Below are 9,931 nucleotides of genomic sequence, written 5' to 3' on the forward strand. Positions count from 1 at the left end.
CGAGACACGCCCCCTGGGGAAAGAGCGGCCTCCGAACTGCCACAGAGTGCCGCCCCACGGGGAAAGAGCGGCCTCCGGACTGGGGCACCCCGGAAGGGTGAGTCCGCCGAGCGACCATCGAGCTGGGAGCGCCGCTCCTGCCGGAAGCGGAAGCTCGCTCGCAGCACGAGGACGCGGGAGAGCGCGGCGCGTGGTAACCGTTGCTAAGGGCCGCTGCGGGGGGGTCCCGGACGCCTGGGTCCCCCGGGGGGGGAACCGCCCCTCCCGCAGCCCATGGCCGCCCCCACGGACAAGTCGCTGCTGTCGGCGGAGCTGGAGGAGGACGAGGAGCCCGAGGCGCTGCGGCGGATCCTGCTGCAGGTGAGGCCGGGGGGGCCCCGGGGGGATCTGGGGGCCCCGGGGGGGGTCACAGGGGGATCTGGGGGGTCCCGGGGGGGATCTGGGGGCCCCGGGGGGGGTCACAGGGGGATCTGGGGGCCCCGGGGGGTCCCAGGCACCCCCCGCGTCACCCCTCTGTCCCGCAGGTGACCCAGGGCGCCGACGAGGCCGAGACCCCCCCGGCGTCGACCTCCACGGCCGTCACCCCGCAGCCAGGTCTGGGGGGTCAGGGGGGGTCATGGGGGGGCCCGGGGGGGCGCCGAGGAGACGCGGCCCCCCCTGACCCCCCCCGGCCGCAGGTTTCTGCGTGAAGACGCGGGCGGGCGACGCCAAGGTCTTCGTCAACGTCTGCCACTCGCCGGCCGTCCCGGCGCCGCCCCCCCTGGCCCCCCGCGACCTCCGGCTGCTGCTCGACTCCGACGCCGCCTCGGCCTTCCGCATCCCCATGAGCCTGGGGGAGCCCCACGCCGAGCTGGACCGCAGTGAGCCCCAAAACGCCCCAAAACTGCCCTGAACTGCCCCAAAACAGCCCCCAAACCGCATCCCCATGAGCCTGGGGGAGCCCCACGCCGAGCTGGACCGCAGTGAGCCCCGAAACGCCCCAAAACTGCCCTGAACTGCCCCAAAACAGCCCCCAAACCGCATCCCCATGAGCCTGGGGGAGCCCCACGCCGAGCTGGACCGCAGTGAGCCCCAAAACGCCCCAAAACTGCCCTGAACTGCCCCAAAACAGCCCCCAAACCGCATCCCCATGAGCCTGGGGGAGCCCCACGCCGAGCTGGACCGCAGTGAGCCCCAAAACGCCCCAAAACTGCCCTGAACTGCCCCAAAACAGCCCCCGAAATGCCCTGAACTGCCCCAAAACAGCCCCCGAAATGCCCTGAACTGCCCCAGTGGGGCAACCTCCCCCCCGAGCTGCCCCCAGACCCCCCCAGGGGGCTCAAATCCCCTGCAAACTGCCCCCCCCAGCCGTGGGGCTCAGATCTGCCCCCCCCGGGGCTCGAGCGGCCCCCGACGCCCGTCCCCCCCCCCCCGCAGGCGGCCAGGGCTGCACGGCCTACGATGTGGTGGTGAACTCGTCCCTGCTGCGCACGCTGCAGGTGAGGGAGGGTCCGGGGGGCTCTGGGGGGCCCCCACGACCCCCCCGCTGACCCCCCACCCCCACCCCAGGCCGACCCCCTGTACCTGGAGTTCTTCCTCACTGTCGTCATGGAGGGGCTGGCGGAGAAATACGGTGTCGCCGTCAACCACCCCGGTAGGGCCGGGGGGGGCCGGGGGTTGGCGGGACCCTCTGGGACCCCCCCCGGGCCCCCCTGACCCCCCCGGCCCCCCCCAGGCTGGCGGGTGCTGCAGAACCGCAAGTTCCTCGGCTCCGTCTCGGCCCAAAACATCCGGACGCGGCCCCGGCCCCGCATCCAGGAGCTGGAGGGGTGAGTGGGGCCCCCCCGGGACCCCCTGGGACCCCCCCCAGTCCCTCCAGGACCCCTCCTCAGCCCACTGGGGACCCCCCCGGGTGCCTGGGACCCTTCGGGACCCCCCCAATCCCCCCCAGGACCCCACCTGGGCCCCCCGGGACCCTCTCAGACCCACTGGCCCCCCCTCACGCTCTCCCTCTCCCCACAGTGAGGAGCCGCTGCTGCCGCATCCCCCCAGGTAGGAGTGGGGGGCTGAGCGGGGCAGCCCAGACCCCCCCCCCGGCGCCGTCCCCCGCCCTGACGCTGCCCCCCGCAGCCCCCCGACGCCGCCCCCCCCCGCCTACGTGGTGGTGGCCGAACCGTCGGCCGAGCGGCCCCGGGTGCTGCAGGCCCGCGTCCACCTGCCCCACGTGGTGAGCGAGCCGGGGGGGACGTGGGGCCCAGGGGGGTCCTGGGGGGGCTGGAGGGATCCTGGGGGGTCTTATATATGGGGTTGGGGGGATCCCAGGGGAGTCTGGGGGCTGATATGGGGCTGGGGGGGCCGGGAGTGGTCCTGGGGGGGTCTGGGGGGGTTGGTATGGGGCTGGGGGGGCCAGGAGAGGTCCTTTGGGGGCCGGGGGGGGATCGGGGGGGCTATATGGGGCGGGGGGGGCTGGGAGGGGTCCTTTGGGGGTCCGGGGGGGGCTGGGGGGGCTGATATGGGGCCAGGGAGGGTCCCGGGGGGGTCAATATGGGCTGGGGGGGGTCACTGTGGGGCTGGGGGTGATCCGTGGGGGTGGGGGGGCAGGGGGGCTCTTTATGGGGCTGGGGGAGCACCGGGGGGGCCCTGGCGGGGGTCTGGGGTGCTGCAGTGGGTCGGGGGGGCCAGGGGTCCCCGGGAGCTTGGGGGGGGGGGTCCCAGGGGAGGGGCCGGCTCTGTGCCTGGCCCCGCCCCCGGCCCCGCCCCCTGATGCCCCGCCCAGTCGGGGGCGGGGCAGCTGGGGCTGGCGCTGAGCGAGGAGCGACTGGTGCTGGGGAGCGCCGGGGGGGGCGGCCCCCCCCTGCTGGAGCTGGGGCTGCCCCTCCCCCCCGACCCCGCCCGCTGCCACGCCCGCTTCCACCGGCGCACCAAGGTGAGCCACGCCCCCCGGGAGCCACGCCCATTGGGGAGCCACGCCCCCGGGGAGCCCCTCCCCTCCCCCCACCCACTGCCACGCCTGCTTCCACTGTGCCCCGGGAGCCCCGCCCCCAGGAGGCCCCACCCCCAGGGAGACCCCGCCCCCTGGCGAGACCCTGCCCTCAAGGAAGCCCCGCCCCCAGGCTCCTCCCCCTGGGCTTCCCCCAGCTCGGCCCAGACCCCCCCTTTCCTGGGTGCACATGGCCTTGCCCCCTGCACAAGGCCCCACCCCTAACCCCGCCCCTGCTGCCTGAGGCCCCGCCCCTAACCCCGCCCCCACCTCCCGGCAGGTCCTCACCGTGACGATGCCCCTGCAGCTGTGACGGGGGTCGGCCCGGACGCCTGGGCCCCTCGGGGGGCGCCCGGATGCCTGGGCCCTTTCGGGGGTGTGATGGGGGGTCCCGGATGCCTGGGCCCCCCGGAGCAGTGGGGGCTGCCGGGACGCCTGGACCCCTTGGGGGGAGCGCGAGGTGGGTGCCCGGACGCCTGGGCCCCTGCTGCGGGTGGTGTTTGTACAGGAAACGCAATAAAGAGCGACATGAGCGAGAGAGCGACTGTGTGCGGGGGGGGCGCCCGGACGCCTGGGCCCCTTGGGGGCAGTGGGGGGGTCCTGGATGCCAGGGAGAGTTCTGGGGCCCACTGGGATGTTACTGGGGGACACTAGGAGTACTGGCAGCAGTACTGGGGAGCTACTGGAGACGCTGGGACGTTACTGGCGGACATTGCGAGAACACTGGGGGTACTGGGAGAGATACTGCAGATTACTGGAGCTACGGGGAGGTTACTGGAGGGTTACTGGGGTTACTGGGGGGTTACTGGGGGACATGGAAGGGACACTGGGAGGTTACTGCGGACGCTGGGAGGTTACTGGGGACACTGGGAGGTTACTGGGGGGTTACTGGAGACGCTGGGATGTTTTGGGGGCGCTGAGGGGTCGCGGGGGACACCGAAGCGTTACTGGCCCGTTACTGGGGGCACTGGGAGGCGGCCGGACAACCTACTGGGCACACTGGGGCGGGGCGAGCGCGGGCGCTGGCGCCGCGCTGGCGTCACTTCCGCCCCTGCGGGCGGCCCCGGCGGAAGCGGCGACCCCGCGGCGCGCGGGGGGCGGAGCCTCTTTCCCGTGCGGGCGGCGAGGAAGATGGCGGAGCTGAAGGTGCGCGGGGCCGCGCGGGGGGGGGGAAACGGCCCCGGGGGGGCGAATAACGGCCCGGGGGGGGGGATTAACGGCCCCGGGGAGTTTTAGCGGCCTTGGGGGGGGGCGAATAACGGCCCGGGGGGGGTGATCGACGGCCCCGGGGGGGATCAGCGGCGCCGCCGCCCGCTCTGACCCCGCTCCCGCTGCAGGTTCTGGTCATCGACGGGCGCGGGCACCTCCTGGGCCGGCTGGCGGCCATCGTGGCCAAGCAGGTGCTGCTGGGTGAGTGCGGGGCCCCCCGGGACCCCCCCGGCCCCGGCGGCGCCGTGATGATCCCGCCCTGGCTGTCGAGTCTCACGACCGTGCGAGCCGCCGCCATGCACTACCATCTGAGCGCCGCGCCGGGGAAGGGGGGGCCGGACGGGAGGGGGGGAGCGCGGGGGGGGCCGGACGCCTGGGCCCGCTGACCCCCCCCCCCGCAGGCCGGCGGGTCGTGGTGGTTCGCTGCGAAGGGATCAACATTTCCGGAAACTTCTACCGCAACAAACGTGAGCGGCCCGGACGCCTGGGCCCCTTGGGGGGGGGGGGGGGGGCTTTCAGTCACGTGGGTCCCTGGATGGGGGAGGGGTGTTCCCTGGGCACTTGGGGCCTTTGGTGGGGGCCGCCCGGACACCGGGGTCCCTGGGAACGGGGGGGGCCCTCGAGGGGGTGCACCTGGGCGGCAGGGTCTCTCGGGGGGGAATTATGGGAATAGGGGGGGCCCCCAGATGTCGGGGTCCCTCGGGGGGGGCAGAGGCTGGGGTTTATGGGATTGGGGCCCCTCCCAGACGCCAGGGTCCTGCCGGGGGGGCTCCCTGGACGCTGGGGCCCCTCGGGGGGGGCGGGGGGGCTCCCTGGACGCCGGAGTCCCGCGGGGGGGGGGCGGGGGGGCTCCCTGGACACTAGAGTCCCGCGGGGGGGGGGGCGGGGGGGCTCCCTGGACGCTGGGGCCCCTCGGGGGGAGCCGGGGGGGCTCCCTGGACGCCGGAGTCCCGTGGGGGGGCCCCGGGAGCCCCCCCGGCGGCGGCTGACGCGGCGGCGCAGTGAAGTACCTGGCGTTCCTGCGGAAGCGGATGAACACGAACCCCTCGCGCGGCCCCTACCACTTCCGCGCCCCGAGCCGCATCTTCTGGCGCACGGTGCGAGGTGAGCCGGACGCCGGGGCCCCGGGGGGGCGGGGGGTGACCCCCCCCGGCCCCCCCATAATGCTCACCCCCCCCCCCAGGGATGCTGCCCCACAAGACCAAGCGGGGCCAGGCCGCCCTGGAGCGCCTCAAGGTGTTCGACGGGATCCCCCCGCCCTACGACAAGGTGAGACCCCCCCCCCGGGACCCCCCAGGGACCCCCGGAGCCCCTCGAGCCCCCCCGGGCGCCCCCGCACACCCCTGAGCACCCCGACCCCCCCCGTCCTTCCATGTCCCCTCGGTGCCCCCAAACGCTCCCGGGTCCCCTTAACCCCCCCCCGAGACCCTCTGCGTCCCCTGGGACCCCCCAAATGCCCCCGACCCCCCCAGGTGCCTTTTTTAACACCCCCCAACCCCCCCACCTCCCCTGGGCCCCCCCAAACGCCCCCCCGGAGCCCCCAACGCCCCATTTTGGTGTCGATGATGCGTTTTACCTACATTGCTTGATGCTCCCTGAGAAAACTGTCAGCACTGAGACACCCGCCGCCCGCCCGTGTCCGCCCCGCCGCCCCCCCCACGTCCCCTGTGGCCCCCCCGTCCTCTGTGACCTCCCCGTGACCCCCTGCGCCCCCCCGCTGACGCTCTCTCCCCCCCCGGCAGCGCAAGCGCATGGTCGTCCCGGCCGCCCTGAAGATCATCCGCCTCAAGCCCACGCGCAAGGTACTGGGGGGGGCCGGGGGGGGGCGGCGGGGGCTCCCCGGACGCCGGGGCCCCTCCAACGCCCCCCCGCCCCCCCCAGTTCGCCTTCCTGGGCCGGCTGGCGCACGAGGTGGGCTGGAAGTACCAGGCGGTGACGGCGGCGCTGGAGGAGAAGCGCAAGGAGAAGGCGAAGCTGCGCTACAACAAGAAGAAGAAGCTGATGGTGAGGGGGGGTGAAACAGGGTGGGGGGGCGAGGCGGGGGGGCGAAATCGGGGGCGAAATGGGGCGGGAAACCCCACAGAAAAGAGGGTAGGGGCGACACAGTCCCTTGTGGGGGGGCCTGAAACCCACCCCTGAGGGGGGGCTTGAAACGGCCCCGGGGGGGCCTGGAAAGTGCTGCGCGTGGGGGGGCTATTGAAACTGCTCCTGGGGGGCCTCGAAACCGCTTTTGGTGCTTCAGCAGGGTCGTTTTTGGGGTAGGACCCCCCAATCCCCCCGGGGGGGGCGGGATGGGGCCGAGGAGCCCCAGGGGCGTCGGGGGGGGCCCAGACACCCCCCTGACCCCCCCGTTCTCCCCCCCCCCAGAGCCTGCGGCGGCGGGCGGAGCGCAACGTGGAGGGGAAGATCGCGCCGCTGTCGGCGGTGCTGCGGCAGCACGGGCTGCTGCTGTGAATAAAGGAGCGACACGGACGCCGGGGTCACGCGTGTGGGGACGGGGGGGACACGGGACACGGGGGGGGGGACAGACATGGGATGCGTGGGGACGGGGGGACATGGAACAGGCATGTGGGGGGACACGAGTGGGAGCAGACACCGGACATGGGACATGCATGGGGACACGTGTGGGAGGGGACACGTGGGAGCAGACACGGGATGTGGGATGTGCGGGGACATGGGGACATGTGGGAGCAGACCCAGGATCTGTGACATGGATCATGGGACACGTGTGGGTGCAGACACTGGACATGGGACACCGCTGGGGACATGTTGGGGGGGGGTCGCAGCCCCCTGCCGTGACGGGGACCGAGGCGCCACAAGGCCCCAGGGCAGGTTCAAGCGCTTTATTGGGGGGGTCACAGAGCCCCGCGGGGCCGCGGCGTGTCCAGGCGTGTCCACACATGTTCCCGCGTGTCAGCCCGTGTCCAGGCGTGTTGCCGCGTGTCAGGCCGTGGCCGGGGCCCCCTCCGGCCCCGCCGCCCCCACCTGCCGCCGGGCCTCGTCCAGCAGCTCCGCCACCACCTCGCTCTCGGCCAGCGGCATCACCGGGCTCTCCGTCAGCCCTGGGGGGGCGGCGGGGGGCCCAGGCGTCCGGGGGGGGGCCAGGCGTCCGGGACGCTCCCCCTCCGCCCCCCTGACGGCCCCAGGCGTCCCCCCACCCCCACCCCCACCCCGTCCTCCATGACAGCCCTTCTCCTGCCCGAGGGACCCAGGTGTCCGGGCAGCTCCCAGCATCCCCTGGGCTGGGGCGGGAGCCCAGGCGTCCGGGGCCACCTGTTTCCTGCCAAGGGGCTCAGATGTCCCCCCTCCCGGGGCCCAGGCGTCCCCCAGGGGCCCAGGCGTCCCCCAGGGGCCCAGGTGTCCGGGGCTGCCTTCTTCCTGCCAAGAGACCCAGGTGGCCCCCCCCCCCCCAGCATCCCTGGGGCCCAGGTGTCCCCCCGAGCGTCCCCCCAGGTCCCTGGTGCCCCCCCCCGATGCCCCCCGGGGCCCAGGCATCCCCCCCGGCATCTCCCCAGGGCCCGGGTGTCCCCCACACCCCCCCCCGGGGGCCCAGGCGTCCCCCACACCCCCCCCCCGGGGGCCCACGCATTCCCCCCCCCCCCCCCGCTCACCCCGCAGCAGGCACTCCCGCACGTGCTGGGCCTCGTAGCGCAGCCCGGTGCCGTGGGCGAAGCAGAGGGGCAGCGCGGGGGGGGGCAGGGGGAAGTGCTCCCGCTGCCCCCCCACCTCCAGCTCCGTGGGGCAGTTCATGTGGGTGGGGAACTGCGGGGGGGGGGGGGCGTCGGGACCCAGGCGTCCGGGAGCCGCAACGCACCCCCCCCCCCCCAAAGGGACCCAGGTGTCCGGGATCCCTGACACCCCCCCACGCACACAAGGACGTCCAGGAGCCAAAATGCCCCCCCCCCCCCCAAAGGGACCTGGGCATCCAGCAACCATGACGCCCCCCCGGGACTCCGGCGTCCCCCCCCCGGCATCCTGCCCCCCCCAAACCTGGGGCCCCCCCCCACTCCTGGGCCCCCCCCCGGCATCCTGCCCCCCCCGCACCTGGGGCCCCCCCCGCACCTGGGCCCCCCCCGGCATCCTGCCCCCCCCGCACCTGGGCCCCCCCCGCACCTGGGCCCACCCGCTTGTGCCCCCGACGGTGGCGGCGCCCGGCAGCTCGGCGGCCATGGAGCAGGTGACCTCGGCCAGGCGGCGCCCCGCGAACTCCAGCGTCACCGTCACCGACTCGTCCACCCCTGCGGGGACGCGGGCCGCCCTGACCCCCCCGCGACCCCCCCCCGCGACCCCCCCGGAGCCCACAGACCCCCCCGCGACCCCCCAGAACCCCCTGGACCCCCAACCTCCCCGGGACCCCCCTGAGATGCTCCCAGACCCCCTGGACCCCCCCCAGACCCCCAATACCCCCCCCGACCCCCCCCGGGACCCCCCAGGACCCCTCCCAGCCCCCCAAACCCCTTCCTGGGACCCTCCTCGACCCCCAACACCCCCCAGGACCCCCCGAGACACCCCAAACACTCCCTGACCCCACCCCCAGGTCCCCAACCTGCCCCCCTGGACCCCCCCCGATCCCTGGACCCCCCCCAGACCCCTCCAACCCCCCCCGGGTCCCCCAGGGGCCCCCAAACCAGCCCCCCCGTTACCTCCCTGCTGCCCCCCATCCTTGTGTCCCCCCCCCCGTGTCCCATTGCCCTCCATAGAGCCCCCGTTGCTCCCCGCCCCCCCCGGTGCCCCCCCTTACCGGAGGGGTGGAGGCAGCCGTGGGCCCACAGGCGCTGGGGGGGGCGGCCGCCCCCCAGCAGGGCGGTGGCCATCTGCACCCCGTAGCCCCCCAGGTCGAGCAGGACCCCCCCGCCCAGCTCGGGGGCCACCAGGCGCTGGACCCCCCCCAGGGGAGACGCCAGCCCCACACGCAGCAGCCGCGGCTCCCCCAGGGCCCCCCCGGCCAGCAGCTCCCGCAGCCGCCCCCACGCCGGGAAGAAGCGGGTCCAGAAGCCCTGCGGGGGGGCGGGGGGGGGCGTCAGGGCGGGGGGGCTGGGAACACTGGGGGGACTGGGAACGGGGGGACTGGGATTGGGGAGGGATGGGGGGACTGGGAAAGCTGGGGGGGACTGGGAAGGGGAATAGGGGGACTGGGGGCTATCGGGGGTCTAGGAGTGGGGAACTGGGAGCACTGGGAACTGCAGGCACTGGAGGGACTGGGACTGGGGCACTGGGGGGACGGGGAATAGGAGACGGGGGGAACCGGCCATGGGGGCCTGGGGGGTGACTGGGGGCACTGGGAACGGGCACTGGGGGCACCGGGGGCGGCGGGGCCCCACCTCCATGAGGAAGAGCCCGCGGGCCCGGGCGGCCGCCGACAGCTCCCGGACCTCGGCGGCGCTGACGCCCATCGGCTTCTCCATGAGCAGCGGCTTCCCGGCGCCCAGGAAGAGGCGCCCGGCCGGCAGGTGCTGCGTGTTCACCGTGCCCACGTAGACCACGTCTGGGCCCCGGCGTCCGGGTGAGCCACGGGGCCCCGGCGTCCGGGGGAGCCCCCTCACCCCCCACCCCCATCCCCGTACACCACGTCTGGGCCCCGGCGTCCGGGGGAGCCCCCTCACCCCCCACCCCCGTCCCCGTACACCACGTCTGGGCCCCGGCGTCCGGGGGAGCCCCCTCACCCCCCCCATACACCACGTCTGGGCCCCAGCGTCCGGGTGAGCCACGGGGCCCCGGCGTCCGGGGGAGACCCCACACCCCCCAACCCCCCCCCCGTACACC

The 9,931-nt window shown here is 75.0% G+C and overlaps 3 protein-coding genes and 2 non-coding genes across 8 annotated transcripts in view; 4 read left to right on the forward strand and 1 right to left on the reverse strand.

Annotated features, from left to right (window-relative positions):
- The first annotated feature begins 4 nt into the window (after window positions 1-4).
- The window catches only part of PIH1D1 (PIH1 domain containing 1), a 24,276-nt gene continuing 14,349 nt past the window's right edge, over window positions 5-9,931 (forward strand). Inside the window, exons 1-10 of one of the 4 annotated variants that reach the window (XM_064503596.1) lie at window positions 8-360; window positions 525-594; window positions 678-860; window positions 1,417-1,478; window positions 1,549-1,633; window positions 1,715-1,808; window positions 2,002-2,031; window positions 2,110-2,206; window positions 2,756-2,905; window positions 3,240-3,274. In XM_064503596.1, the coding sequence (XP_064359666.1) occupies window positions 274-360; window positions 525-594; window positions 678-860; window positions 1,417-1,478; window positions 1,549-1,633; window positions 1,715-1,808; window positions 2,002-2,031; window positions 2,110-2,206; window positions 2,756-2,905; window positions 3,240-3,272 (891 nt within the window). In that variant the 5' untranslated portion in view covers window positions 8-273 and the 3' untranslated portion in view covers window positions 3,273-3,274. Of the gene's footprint in view, window positions 361-524; window positions 595-677; window positions 861-1,416; window positions 1,479-1,548; window positions 1,634-1,714; window positions 1,809-2,001; window positions 2,032-2,109; window positions 2,207-2,755; window positions 2,906-3,239; window positions 3,498-9,931 lie in introns of those variants that run through there. The other 3 variants (XM_064503595.1, XM_064503598.1, XM_064503597.1) reach the window with 3 other exon arrangements.
- Window positions 3,981-6,640, forward strand: RPL13A (ribosomal protein L13a). Its single transcript, XM_064503601.1, has 8 exons — window positions 3,981-4,105; window positions 4,297-4,369; window positions 4,570-4,635; window positions 5,171-5,272; window positions 5,352-5,437; window positions 5,911-5,970; window positions 6,050-6,172; window positions 6,536-6,640. Exons 1-8 carry the CDS (start codon window positions 4,091-4,093, stop codon window positions 6,620-6,622), a joined length of 612 nt encoding a protein of 203 aa, XP_064359671.1. The 5' UTR covers window positions 3,981-4,090; the 3' UTR covers window positions 6,623-6,640.
- Window positions 4,407-4,486, forward strand: LOC135325507 (small nucleolar RNA Z195/SNORD33/SNORD32 family). The gene has a single exon (XR_010386439.1). It is a non-coding gene; the product is annotated as a small nucleolar RNA Z195/SNORD33/SNORD32 family (small nucleolar RNA).
- Window positions 5,724-5,792, forward strand: LOC135325508 (small nucleolar RNA SNORD34). Its single transcript, XR_010386440.1, has one exon. It is a non-coding gene; the product is annotated as a small nucleolar RNA SNORD34 (small nucleolar RNA).
- Window positions 6,997-9,682, reverse strand: DHDH (dihydrodiol dehydrogenase). Its single transcript, XM_064503599.1, has 5 exons — window positions 9,490-9,682; window positions 8,910-9,165; window positions 8,282-8,406; window positions 7,780-7,930; window positions 6,997-7,230 (listed from the first exon to the last, which is right to left on the reverse strand). Exons 1-5 carry the CDS (start codon window positions 9,571-9,573, stop codon window positions 7,112-7,114), a joined length of 735 nt encoding a protein of 244 aa, XP_064359669.1. The 5' UTR covers window positions 9,574-9,682; the 3' UTR covers window positions 6,997-7,111.

Source organism: Dromaius novaehollandiae, chromosome 39 (genome assembly GCF_036370855.1).
Source record: "Dromaius novaehollandiae isolate bDroNov1 chromosome 39, bDroNov1.hap1, whole genome shotgun sequence".
NCBI classification, from domain to species: Eukaryota; Metazoa; Chordata; class Aves; order Casuariiformes; family Dromaiidae; genus Dromaius; species Dromaius novaehollandiae.